This window comes from Saccostrea cucullata, unplaced genomic scaffold, assembly GCF_032062105.1.
Source record: "Saccostrea cucullata isolate Sc308-1 unplaced genomic scaffold, CSIRO_AGI_Scuc_v1 ctg2585, whole genome shotgun sequence".
Taxonomy (NCBI): domain Eukaryota; kingdom Metazoa; phylum Mollusca; class Bivalvia; order Ostreida; family Ostreidae; genus Saccostrea; species Saccostrea cuccullata.
This window is the reverse complement of record NW_026918022.1, coordinates 51,902-66,632: the sequence shown is the minus strand read 5'-3', so window position 1 is coordinate 66,632 and position 14,731 is coordinate 51,902. Positions and strand designations below refer to the sequence as shown.

The 14,731-nt window shown below is 34.8% G+C and overlaps 1 protein-coding gene across 1 annotated transcript; it reads left to right on the top strand.

Annotated features, from left to right (window-relative positions):
• Nucleotides 1-383: 383 nt before the first annotated feature.
• Nucleotides 384-10,697, top strand: LOC134234888 (centrosomal protein of 128 kDa-like). Its single transcript, XM_062716970.1, has 5 exons — nucleotides 384-1,105; nucleotides 6,248-6,386; nucleotides 8,483-8,595; nucleotides 8,894-9,025; nucleotides 9,157-10,697. Exons 1-5 carry the CDS (start codon nucleotides 971-973, stop codon nucleotides 10,444-10,446), a joined length of 1,809 nt encoding a protein of 602 aa, XP_062572954.1. The 5' UTR covers nucleotides 384-970; the 3' UTR covers nucleotides 10,447-10,697.
• Nucleotides 10,698-14,731: the final 4,034 nt, after the last annotated feature.

The following is a 14,731-nucleotide window of genomic DNA, read 5'->3' as shown; positions in this document are numbered from 1 at the left end:
TTGATCCGTGTTGACCCGACTTGAAGAAACTTCAAAAGTTGTCATACAGGATCATCACTGTTTCATAAACAAATCTCGTTTTCTACTGGAGCTGGCAAATTATTGAGTGCGAATACTATAACCGCCTGTGATTTTCCTAATTATACAATGTGTACTTTTGCAAAATAATGATATGCTAGGGTATATTAGGTAATCGATGCTCATTTAAATCTTGCAGCCTTTGAAAATTAAAATCCAGAACATATTCCGTGTACTTCAAAACAATTTTAACAACTTAGTTTTCAATTATCTCACGAGAAAAAAAGCTGCACGGGTTCTTGTATATTAACGAAAGAGTAAATGTGTAGGACGGGGAATATTTAAAGATTCAAGTTTGTCTGGCGGGAAGTAGTTTATAGTAGAGGCGTTTGACAGGAACAATTTTACAATCGATCCATTGAAGACCAAAAAAAGTTAATCAACCAACCAATAATCACTTGAATGTGTCGTTAAAAATGTGGTCGATTTTTTGTGTCGCTTTGTTGTCTTCTGCGAGTCATTGAAGAAACTGCTTCCTTTTCTTGTGATGGGACCCTTTTTTGAAGTTTCTGCACTGTAACCTCGGCGCTTTGGAAGAAAATTAATAGCACACGCATTAGGCTAACATTTTACTGGAGTGTCACGCAATCTTGTATGCAACCGGCGATTTCCATTCTTGAATCGCAATATTCTGATTTCCTACGGTAAACTAGAAGATTTTAAACAATGGCTAAGTGTCATATGTAATCCTCATCCGCGAACAATGACTTCCTTCAGCTGTTATCGAGCACTCTAAGTATGTTTTACGACAGAAAATTTGGTTAAGAATTCAGAAGAGGATAAACATGTATCATTGATGACCATAATTAAACCTCCACACAATAGATTTACGATGGGCCAAAGAATTCCGTGACGGGTGACAGGACTGGGATTAGACCAGCAGACGAGAGCCATGGATGAGCGGGAAAGGGAGATCGTCCGGAGGAATCATCGTCTGCTCGTCCACAACATCATCTTGACGGAGGAGTTCTTTGAATATCTGAGGAATTACCATGTTCTTCCCGAAACGATGATCAAAGACGTCAAGGTAGGTGGTTCGAATCCAGTAGGAGCATTGAAAGAGAAAATGTAATGTGTGCAACTAAGAGAATTCCGTTGTTTGAAAAGATTCTTCTGTGTGTATAGTATACAATAAAATTAAAGAATAGATGTCATGGATTGGAAAATGAAATGTTTCTCGTGAATTTCCAATATTTTCAGAGACTTCGTCTATTTTGAAAAGAAAAATCTATAGGGAAAAAAGAGAGAGGAAAAGGAAATCTCCGGCTAATTCTGAATAGTGTTTGACTTTAACTGAATAGGTATTAATAATTGTACGTTTTATAGCTTCCAAGACAAACATATTATCCATTTATTTTAACATAGACTGCTTTTGTGGGCCAGGGGCATTGCTGTTTCATATAAATACAGCTATGCTAATTTGCAGATTTCCCCAACGTATAGATAACTGAGGATGATCAATCAAATAACAACCTCCCGTTTCAAATAAAATATCCCCGTGCAAGGGCATAAATTTGAAAATAGGTAAATAAACAAACAGCACAAATGATAAAAGCAAACTTACTACGTCATATGAGGTATAAGTAAATATAATCGTTCATTTCGGAGATGGGTAATCAAGTTTGGTGCTGCAATTTGATGGAAAGGTAAGGGGACAATTATACACCGGACTGGGGATTTATTAAATACCTTACAGAACAGTCATTGAGTGTTTTATAAGTTCTATAATGTGTGATGTATTTGAATAAACTTAGAATCCCTCCTGAGTGATTTTTTTTTCTCTTTCAAAAGTTCCTCGTCCTAGCTGTTCTGTACAAATATCGTGATTAAAATTTTGTTTGTTTAATCGTCTAGTTTATCAGGAAAATTAGGAATTTAATAATGTACTTTGTCAGGTAAAAGTATATTATCTCGTAATCTCTGAAATCGATTTTTAATTCCTCTAATATATAGCTGCATACATGTTCTGGAATTTCATTCCATGCATCATATTCAAGGTTTTAGGATAAACCGATGAATTCATGTGATGCCAGTTCAATGTATATCCACGAACGCGACCCAGAACATTGTAATTGTTAACATATTTCCAGCATAAAGCCTTAATAAAGACTCCGCGAGTTCTAAAAATACACGAATTCATATTCAAGCTTCTATGCACTTTTTGCATTAAATTATGACCATCATATGTTGAACTTTGCCAAGAAATTTCAATTGCCCTAATTTAAACCAATACATGTATCACACCCTCGCGTAAGATGCATGGGCTTGTCAGTAAAGCCACTAGGGTGGATTATTTAGTAAATGAAGATAAAGCCGCTTTACGATTTACAGACCTTTATTTCTCGTCGGGTCGGAATATACAAGCACGTCCCGTTCATTTCTCCGAATGTTAACAAAAAATTGTATTTATAGACAAGTTTGATAATTGACAAGTTTGAGTAACGTGACATAAGTTAATTCGATTTACAAGTTGAGTTAAAGATTATGATTTTAAATAAACAATAATTAAGTCACACAAAGCACAGTCCATCTGGTCATATCACTCATGGCTAATTAAGATAATTAAACATGTCAAAGTAGATCAATGTGACAGATTTAAGCAATTATTTTAAATTAGATAACAGATATGTAGAATTTTGAATTGAAAATATCTAAAGTAATTGTCAAAAATGTCCATGGTACATTTTCATCTGTGACAATACCCCCTTGCCCCAGTAAAACACGGCCTCGTGTTTTGAATAGGTTTACTAGAGGGTTGTTCATTTGAATAAATTTGATGTCCGAAATGAAGATTTTGCACATTTTGTCCGTAATTTGGGATTTTGATGGAACGATCATAAGCTTCATTTTCAAGTTCACGGATTCGCTGTGCATACAGTTCCTGGTTGTTTAAAAGCTGAGGGTTAGAATTAAAATTTTGCTCTGTTTTCTCTCCATTCTTCTTGGACGTTAGCACTAATCGAATCAACCAATTGTTTGTGAGATGAAGTTTCACGTCTTAGAGTCTGAATTTCTTGCTGCAACTTGGAAATGATAAGTTTATCTTCAGCTGTATCGCAGATAGATGAGTAAGATTCAGATGGCTGTCTAGATGAAAGTTTATTACAATTTTCTTCCAGGTTAATAATCACATTTACTGCGTCAGCATACATTATTTCCATTTCTTTCACCTTGAAACGTAACTGCTGATTTTCCGTTTTAAGTCCATGATGGATGTTTAGGGTGTCCTGGAATGCTGTATTCCTTAGATTGTAAAAAGGCAGTTCGCGGAGATGAGATTTGCTTTCTAAGTATTTTTCCATACGAAGTTTGTCTCTGGACTTTCGTCTACCGGAACGTTGTTTTATTGGTGCATAAAACCTCACAGGGGAAGAGAGGACAGTCCTGCACATTCTAGCATAGTGACCATGACGCTTACATCTGTAACACTTCTCAGCACGGCAACTGTATATCCGGCCACAAACTGGAAATTGACGCTGAAAGGAAATCATTGTAATTTCATAGCGGCGTGTACAAATAATTCTCGTTTAAGGTAGGGGAATCAAATGGTAGAACTCGCTAGGCTGTGAGAGGGGGTCGTACCCGGTTATCTGCACCACTTATCACACCCTCGCGTAAGATGCATGGGCTTGTCAGTAAAGCCACTAGGGTGGATTATTTAGTAAATGAAGATAAAGCCGCTTTACGATTTACAGACCTTTATTTCTCGTCGGGTCGGACAGTATCAGGGACAAGCACGTCCCGATTCCAACTCTCCGAATGTTAACAAAAAATTGTATTTATAGACAAGTTTGATAATTGACAAGTTTGAGTAACGTGACATAAGTTAATTCGATTTACAAGTTGAGTTAAAGATTATGATTTTAAATAAACAATAATTAAGTCACACAAAGCACAGTCCATCTGGTCATATCACTCATGGCTAATTAAGATAATTAAACATGTCAAAGTAGATCAATGTGACAGATTTAAGCAATTATGACAAACTCATTAAATTAGATAACAGATATGTAGAATTTTGAATTGAAAATATCTAAAGTAATTGTCAAAAATGTCCATGGTACATTTTCATCTGTGACACATGTACTAATAACTTTATATTTAACAATGAACGTATATTCTCAGTTTTTTTAAATATATCTGTTAAAATTAAAATTACACTAAATGAAGGTCAGTTCCACAGGCATTAACCCTAGGTACATTGTATTTATGAAATGCGTACAAAAGAGTTTAAACAAGCTTTGGTGTCTGTGGTCCCTATCTTTACTCCTTACAAAATATTTACTGCTGAAAAAGTGAATCTTCGGACTTACTGTGCAGTAGAATATTCGATCGATAACTGGTGTAAATTAAATGTGGATTTGAAAATTCCGATTAATAATGAAATTAAACTTTTTCAAAGGCTACAAACGTCAAAATGTATGAACGTATATCTCCTCGAAATCAAAGTCACTGCTTCTGCAATAAAAAAGAGAACTCGGAGACGAGGTCTTCCGATGGGAATGAATTTTGCCCCTTTATGAAGGAGAATGTATTCACAAACTTGTACATGAGAGGCAGAAAACGTACATTAGCTGTGACCTATGACTTTACATATATTGCAGATAAATCATATCGACCGGCGGCGTTTTATCAGTTGATAATAGTTTTTTTACTTTCATATATCAACTCAATATATTCCAGTGAACTTAAAATGGATGGCACCACAGAGTCTGTTACAAATTTAAATATATTATTGACTATAGACGACATTGTAAACTGTGTGACAAACGAAATGATTAATCTCAGCTTTTTCAAACGAACATTTTTTTTTGGTTGTTTTTTAAAGTAATACATGCACATATCCTCCTTGTTGTCGCCTTCATTTGGTGTTTGTTTCCCAATACTTGAGAGCATGATCTGAGTACGATCAAAATTTAAATCAAGGCAGTCTACTGACTGAGAAGTTGATACTATAGAGATTTCAACAACTTCATTCAAATTCAGCATTTAGTAAATTTGAATTAGTTATCCTTATAAGATAATGACCCTGTTAGCAAATATAGCCTATCGTTGGCATGGGTCTTTAATCCTTTCATACTAAAACTGACTACGGAATATTCCGTTTAGCTAATCACTACATAGGGCTCGTGGCGGGTGTGACCAGTCAACAGGGGATGATTACTCCTCCTAGGCACATGATCCAACGTCTGGAATCCCCGCGGTTTATGCCCTTTTGCAGATTTGAATTATTGAGTGTTAGTGTTTTTTTTAAATTGATCAATGTTTGCAGTATTCGCCTATTTCGTATTTTATAATATAAATTTTGAATTTACTAAAGTGTTATTTACAATACATGACACCTCAATAAATGTAAAATGTCTTGGTCATGTAGAGGAATTAAAACGGGAAAAAAATGATAAAAAGCTAAATCTGCAATGCAGAAATGCTTTCTGTAGACTCATTTGGATTAAATATTTGACTAAAATTAGATTCCTCTTTATAAATCACATCCCAGTAATTGTTTTTGGAGGGCACGTTCGATTGTAACACGTAGGAAGAGGGTATTACACGGATCAAACTGAGGATTATTCCGGTACAATTTGCCTGCGGTCCACATCCATGTTTTTTCAATTGCACAAAGATTAATTTACGACCGGAAGCTGCTGCATATTAATAGCAGTTATACAAAAGTTTCTGCAAATGCCTAAAAAGGTTGAAAAAGCACAGCTTATCATTCTTTGATACAATGCAGTTGTTTTGTCAGATGCTGGACACGTTCATATATTTTTCTCAAAATAATGTATCCGTATGTTTATTAAAGATTAATTAGGACAAGGAATTCCATTTAAGACTTGTCAAAGATGAACTCCGTGAAGGAATCAATATTGAAATAATGGTCTTGTCATGTTCACTCTTAATTAGCAATATTTAACGCGGGCAAAAATACATCCTGTTGGTGTATACACTTTAAAACCGATCAGTTGTTTAATATTGACCGAAACTTTGTTAGGGTGTTGTCATCAGATGACGGGACCGACCCTACTGGTAATAGAAATGTCAATAGTCAAGTTCCTAGAAGCGTTTCCGCTACGCCTCTTAACATTTCATGCATATACCATTAATTGTATCAGCCCAAAGATCTCGATAAATAATGATTTAGTTAATGTCAGTTTTTGTTTCTTTGTAGAATGAGTCGAGTAGGGAAAATAAAAACTCAAAACTGCTGGAACTCTTGGTTCTGAGAGGATGCGATTCTTTCCGGAAGTTGCGTCATATTTTACATTTGACGGGTCATTGTCTTTTGGCTGACCATCTGTACGGAGAAGGTGAATTATAGTGTGTGAAATACAAGTATTTATCTTCCTGGTATGACTGAAAAAGTCATTTTCATGTGACAAATCTTATGGGTAGATCATCAATATTTTAATTCATTGGTCTTTCATAAATCTTGACTTGTATCGTCTATATGTTTTCGAACACGTATCAAATCTAATTCGAAGAGCCTAAGGAAATTTAAAGAAGAAAAACAACTGCAGGTAAAATGGATATGATTTTATTATAAATTAACTGAAAAGAAGAAACAAATGGGAGTAAGGTAAATTTGGGCAAATTTTTGAACGAAGCAACAATGTTAAGAAAAAATAAAATTGATGTATAGAATTATTCCCATGTATGTGTTCTTTACGTTCACTCTCTCTGTATATGTTTTTTCTTTTTGTTATTATCATGTTTGTTGTATAACTCTGATGGGCCAGTTGGCTTAAAGAAATAAAGAAACTGAAACTGGTTTCTTCTAAGGAACACAGAGAAGAAAGTTAAGAAATTTATTTAGGTACCTAAACGATGCCAAGCAGTTGCCCATAGTATGCATAATTAAAATTGTTCAATAGGTTTCACCTTTCACAAACAGAATATTTTTGCAGTTTAAACTATTGATATGTAAGTATTTGAGGTTCCCTGAACTAAAATAAACGCTAGATCTACAAAATCGGAATTTAAGCAGACTTTGATGCATGTATCAAGCGAAGGACCGGAATCTGTTTTTAGCTCATCGTACAATTTTTTTGTCGTGGTTTGTGGCAATGATGTTAAGAAAAAAATGGATTAACATTCTTCACTTTGACAGTGTAATTGCTTAATTATAGTACAATTATCTATAACTATTAAATGAGAAAAAGAGCATTAAGTGGTCGTGTACTATTGCGTAAAAGTTATAAATTTTCTCTCCACGGAACATGGTATTTTTTTTTTTCAAATAACTCTTTCCCAAGAGCATATAGCCAGGAAAGATTAGACATGTATCTGCTTTACGCATATTTTACAGACCTTTTAAAATTTCTATTCGTGTAATTCTATTTTGATCAGAAAGAAAGACACGTTATGCATGTATCATGTTGTAAATTTTGAATTTAGTGGGGGGGGGGGGGGTTAAATGCAAAATTTACATGATATAATTAGTAAATTCAAAATTTACAACATGATACATGGTGTACCTACAGCCCATACTTGAAATGTACCTTCTTGGAGTACTACAATATACACAATAAGATTAAGATTTCTACAAAATATTTGTATATCATTATGTCCCCGTAAACGAAGTTTCGAGGGTTTATACTCTTTGCCATGTCTATTCGTCTGTCTGTCTGTCTTTTTGTCCGCAAAAACTTTGCCCATAACTTATGAGTGGGCGGGGCTTTAGCTTTCATGTTTCACATGTGTATTTCTTATAACAAGACCTTTCTTTAGGTACCATCAAATTTGACATTTTGACCTTGACCTTAGAGTTTGACCTACTTTTACAAAAAATACCGCATTTTTACTTTGGCCATAACTTTTAAACAGTTAATGCTAGGACTTTCATAGTCTCATACATATTCTTTGTGGCGAGACATTTCACTGGATTTCAACAACTTTGACTTTGACCTAGGAGTTTGACCTTCTTTTAAAAAACATTAACCTTGGCCATAACTTTTGAATAGTTAAAGCTAGGGCTTTCATACTTCAAATTTGTAATCGTTGTGACAAGACCTTTCTTTAGAAACCAGCAACTTTGACCCTTTGACCTTGACATAGAGGTTTGACCTACTTTTAAAGAACTTTAATCTTTTTCATAACTTTTGAACAGGTGGTGCTAAGGCTTTCATATTTTGACAATTGTATTTCTTGTGAGAAGGCCTTACATTGGGTACCAACATATTTGATACGCATTTGAGAAAGTGTAACCTTCGCTATGTTGCCACAATGTAAATAAACGGAATAGTGTACATTTACATGTATATTTTTTTGATTTGGGGGAGAGTCCATAAAAGTCTTCATTATTGTATCCATATATTAAAACTTATATCTAGTCACTGAAATTTTTGTGTAATGTAACATTATTATTAGACGTATTGCATAACATTACTAATGTTTCTATTTATAGGAACTGACCTAAAAGTCATTAAGGCAGATGAAATATTTAAAAAATATCCTTCCATTTTCAACCAAGTTCCAGACGAAATGAAGATGAAATTCATCAAAACAATTGAATCAAAGGTAAAGAGATATGTAAACCTGGACATGATTGAATTCAAATTAACATATTGACGGATCATTCGAACACGGCGGGTGTGGTCACTCAAAACCGGAGGCTTACTCCTTCTAGGCACCTAATCCCACATCGGTTTTTCTAGGAGTCCGTGTTTTAAGCCCTCTCTACATATGTGTATAGTTTACAGATTTTTAATATCGATCACTGTCGTTATCTTCACCTTTCTTCATCATCAAAACACTTGTTTCTTTCCAAATCTGCTCAAACATATATTTTAGAAAGATTCTTTTCATTTCCGTACAGATGAAAGAGAAATCCCTGTTGAATATGTGGGAGCGGTTCCCTGAGGAGCGAACTGAACTCCTCGAAACAAGAAGGGCGAGCTTTGAAACAGAGAAAGCCTTACGATTTAAACTCGACAAGAAACAAAAGCAGGTACGTAATTTTAACTGAAAACTATAGACATAATGTGGTTTGTAATTTCTCTGTTTCCTAAAAATGTACCCACAATTGCATACTTGTTTTCTATGAGTAACAGAGGAATGCGCTTTCTGCTTCTTTGGCAGGTTCGGCAAATTTCGGATGAAGTAAAGAAGTTGAATGTAGAGCTGCGAAAGCGAGAAATTGAAGCAGAGTTGATGAAGAGAGAGGAAAACGAACGAAAGAAAGCATATAAAGCTGAACTCGCTGTCCAAGCTAAATTCAATGCTGCTAACAGTAATTCTCTGATCAAGCTGAAAGAACGATTCACCAACTTCAATGGAAAAGTCAAGTCCATAAATCTTATGCTGAAGAGATTTTTGGAAGAAAGTGATAGCAGTTCAACTGAAGAGGCAGATTATGTTAAACTCACAGTTCTCGAAAGAAACGTAAAATTAGTAATAGAAAGAGCACGCGAGAGCAAGGAAAACGCAGATGACATTTTAGACGAAAAACAGAACATTCTCCAACTTTTGAATACATTTCCGAAGAATGATGAACCTCTATCGGACACGGTTCGGAAATACTTAGCAAAAGAGGAGAAGGTTAAAGTGGCGATTTTCAAAGAGTTGGAAAAATTGAGAGCAACAGTGAGGGGAACTACCAACTACCAGTCACCTACACCGGTGACTGATCTCAAACTACTGCGCAACATGGCTGCAACAGTTCGTGTGGAAATTGAACATCTGCAGAAGAAACTGCAGTGGAAAGAAAGTCAGATATCTGATTTAATGGACAGAAATTCATCTCTAAAGGAAAGTTCCCCATGTTCCTCTGAGACGCCTATTTTTGAGAAAGGATCTGAAAACTCAGAATCGCTCTCATCGACACCAGAATCGACCTACGAAATGCAGAAAGCTTACGAAAACTTCGACGACTACCTCACGACAGAGGTTAAAGAATACAACCCTAATCTTGCCATTATCAGAGAGGATAAGGACAACTTCAATGAAGAACAACATGATTTACTTGGTAACAGAAGTGATTACAACATCACAGATATCGCTGTGGACACTGTTCCGAGGACAGGCACAGACAACTTAATAGTAGGTGAATCAACCCCATCCAACAACAGACATGCCAAAGACGTAGATTTCGAAGATCTTCTGCATCATAGAGGAACTCCGAACAGTGTGGCCCTTCGTCTAGATGTCCGGCATGATAAACCTCCCACTAATACCTTGATCTTGCCCGACATCATGGAGTCGGACATGCAGAGACACGGACTGTTAAAGTCGTCTGCTGATCTCTCCAAAATCTTGGAAAACAGCGAGGACAACGATGAACTGGAGAAGATCACGACAATTTTAGCGAAACGAACGCAGTTTGGAAAATTGCCATCAATATTTCAAACGGCGAACTACCTTCCTGAATAGAAAAATACCCCTACATTAAAAATATTTTGAGTTATCTTGCCAAGAAACTACATGTTCAAGAAACCACATGTTAGAAAAAAAAAATGTTTATAAAATGTCTTTTCATCCATACAACATCATTACATGTTGTATCTTCACATTAAATTGCACTAATATATTACAACATTCTCAAACATCTTCGCTAGCCAAGGGTTTCTGATACGCTACTCTCTTCATGAGGAGAGAAGCATATCAGAAACCCTTGGCTAGCGAAGATGCATTCTCAAAGTGAATTGAGAAATATCTATTACCTTAACTTGAACTTCATATTAAGAGATTTCTGAAATGATTGTTATGTATGCACAATACATTGTTTACTGTATGAACACTGTACCTACAAATTAATAAATAGATACAGTATGCAAGTTCTTTTAATCGCTTGTGATATACAATTCAGCAACAACCATTGTGAACACTTAGTGACATGTACTGAAAGCTGAAACACGATTTGTAAAAGGAATTTATCTGCCATATTCGATTAGTGAGTCTCTTGCTATATCCGAGGGCCCCTATATAAAGCCGCTCACTTAGTCACTTTTGCAGTGTAATCGATATAGGCACTCGTATACGGGACATTTTTATTTTCAAAAATAAGTAGGGTGCCCCGTATACGGAACAAGTGTCACAAGTGTAGATGGATGTATTATATACAGCATGCGGTAGCGACAAAAAAAAAACAACTATATACTTCTTCTAATGCAGGAGAGTAAGATACCACAGAAAACTTACAAAAGTTGCACAGGCCAATGCAATAAAACGTTAATCTCCTTGCAGTTCTGGTCAAACTTCAGTAAGAGTTGGTACACAGGTAGACATTAATTGTTCTAAGCCACGATCGGATTCTGCATACAGTTCTCTCCAGAATTGGAGAGGATCATACATTTTAGCCTTTGTTTGCGAGGATAACAAGTAAACTATTCAAAGTTACATACATGTACATATTTTGTTTTATCGTTGTTTTGATTTCGCCTAACTGTGTTGCCATGGTAAGTAAAGATAGCTTTGATTTTTTTCCCCCTCAAAATGACACTCTTTTTGGCCTGATTTCATCAAGACATGGTACATCAGTAGACCTCCCCAAGGTACTTAATTATGTGTTCAGTTTTTATTTTGACAGAATGGTGTTAACATAGTTACTTAGAATTTAAAAAAAAGTCTTTAAAAATGCAAGGCTTCATACACTCAAGGTTGTTCTAATTCCACTAAAAGTAAGATAAACTACACTGTACACTGATCGTGACAAATGATGTTGCCATGGCTACTAGATTATTCATTTCTTTGAATTCTTGGTCTGATTAGACTTTTACTACAAGTATTTGATACATAGATACATCTTTATTATAAGCACAAGTAGAGCTATGGTCTCATTAGAAATTTCCGGTTTTTTTAAAAACTAAATATAAATTTTTATGTGAAGAAGAATAGATTCCAAAAATTTTAAAGAAATAGTAGAGCTCCTTGGTGTTCAAACCACAGGCACTTGTTTCAGTAATAAATTTTTAACATTCATGAATATTTGTAACAATTTCTGTACATCAGACCATGCAAAGATAATTCCTTGGTTCTCAGGCCTTTTTTTTTTCAAGAAATATGATGGGGGAAGGAGGCATTTTTTTTTTTTTTACTTTTTTATTGCCCCCAAAACATGATGAGGCAGCTTTTTACACTGTATAAAACCTCAAAAATGATGATGCAGGTGATTTGTTGTTTTATTTTATTGACTTAGCAATGAAAAAAGGGTATGAGGCACCCTTGGAAGAGATGAGGGAGGGCCTGAGAACCAAGGAATTAATTTTTTATGGCCTTAAATAAATATTTTTTGCATGAATTTCAAATGTTTAAAAAAAATTTTACGCAATCGCTTTTACATTTTTTAGTTCTCTATTTGAACTTAACCCAGTAAACCTCTAACTATAGGAATATTCAAATAAAGTGCCACGCCACAGCATGATACGCCCGTCAAAAAATTACACAATTATCTTTAACAGTTAAGAGTGCAAGAAAATCACCGTCAACCTTGATTCTAAGATTTCCATGATTTTTCCATTTTTTAAAAAAATATTTCTTTATCCATCCCCTGTGCTGTAGGCATAATTATAACAAATATTAGATATTAAACTGACAGATTTCTATACTGTTTGTGTTAGACTTTGTCAAATGCCGGCCATCATAATAAACAATATCAAATTAGTCTTAACAACTTAATCTATGCCAAATTAATTTTGATAAGAAAGGCTGGCCATCAAATGACATATGCTATAAACTGACCAGCAGTTCTTCTGTCTAATCCCCAAAGGATACAGATAAGGCAGCACTTGATCAGATAGCCTTCCTACATTGAACTCATTAATTAATCTTTGACAGGATGCTCGTCTACTCATTACTCCCTAAATATTAATGGATCTGCACTTTTTATCCTAAAACACTTTTAAAACATATAAAATACTTCATGATTTCTTTTTAGATTTAATGCCAGACAGGTTTTATATTTAATTCATATGGACAAGTAGGCGTGCTGATTCAACCCCACCCCATAAAATTAGTTTTTAATTAATTAATATTATATAATATCAGATTATTGGTTTATCATGCATTATCAAATAAGTTTTAATTACTTTTCATCAAATTCATTTTAAAACTTAGGCTAGCCAACAAGAGCTATTTTTAATCTAACAGCTAGGCTGGCTGTCCATTTGCCCAATACCCAAGGGATATTGATAACACCAATGCTCTACTAGTTACCTCCTCACACTAAACTCATTAATTTCTCTCTAATTTGACATGCAACTTTCTGCTATCAAAATTCTTCTTGACCAGTGCTTGATAATTATGCCCATGGGACAAACTGAATTCCTCTCATTAACATTGAAATTTGTTTAAGATTCCTGTAAAGTATATGATGAAAAAAATAAGTTTTTACTTGATTTAATACTTTTTAATAAGGATACAACTCTATTTTTTATATTTTTAGGGTTATGAAATTTAAAATTTAAAAAACTTAGTTTTTTTTAAAAATTTCGCTAAAATTAAAGGTCACAGTGACCTTGAAATAGGTCGCGACACACCTTCTACCTAAGATGTATACTTTTGCCAAGTTTGATAGCTCTAGGTCTAATAGTTTTCTAGTTATGAGCCGGACAGGATTTTTCCATATTTGGCCATAGCATCTTTATTAAAGGTCAGAGCGACCTACTTTTTGTGCGCGACACACCGTCTACCCAAGAAGTATCAGTCGACAAAGTTTGATAATCCTAGGCCTAATAGTATTGAAGTTATGAGCCGGACACGAATGGACAGACGGACGGACGGACGGACATGAAGCCTATAACATAATACGTCCCGTCTTAAGACGGGCGTATAAAAAGGAGTAATGAAGCTATAAATCAAATTCATTGTTTTTTTTATTCACTAACAATCAACATAAATCAATAACTTTTGTTTGTAGAATAAATAGCTTAATTATTGAATAATCTCATGAATACATGCAGAATCAGATCTGACAGCAAGCCATTTTATCAATCCATCATACCATGCCATATTGAGATATTACAATTTAATCTATATTTGGAATATAAATAGATTAAAAAAAGAAAAATATCTATGAGATAAGGCATCATCCACAATGTTATCTAACTGATCAGCTTATTTAAGGATACACCAAAGGCTTTTTTCAAGATTTTTGTCAATTTTGAGATTTTTGGCTAAGAAAACAATGCTAATCACTGCTTTATAATGCATGAAAAATTCTTGCTGATTATTAAATGGTTTTCTAATTATTTAACAATAATCAAACATAAACACTAACACATGTGAATGTGCCGTTATTGAAGCTTCTGATTTGGTCTGTAACTGCCTGCTTCTGAAAGGAGCAATAAATCACTGTGACCACTTGTGGAATTCTTCATTAGCCACACAGAGGCTATCAGTAATTAAACTACAGGGACTCTAGATTTAGGGAAGGAGATCTAACAGGTCACTAATGACCATGAAATAGGAGGTGGAGCTTAGCTCTTGCCATTTTGCCGGGAAATCTTTCTGATTCAGAATTGAACCTATTTTACTTCATTAAAAGCACCTAAATAAAGAACAGAACCTCCCATTCTTGTGAATATGCATAGGAAATATGGATAAGTGACAGGTATTCAAAGCTGAATCTCCAAGGTGTCATATATTTCCAGCTTTGGCAGACTTTGTTGTGTAATGGGTTTTTGCCCTCTACTGTAAAGTAATATCAGACAGTTGGTGG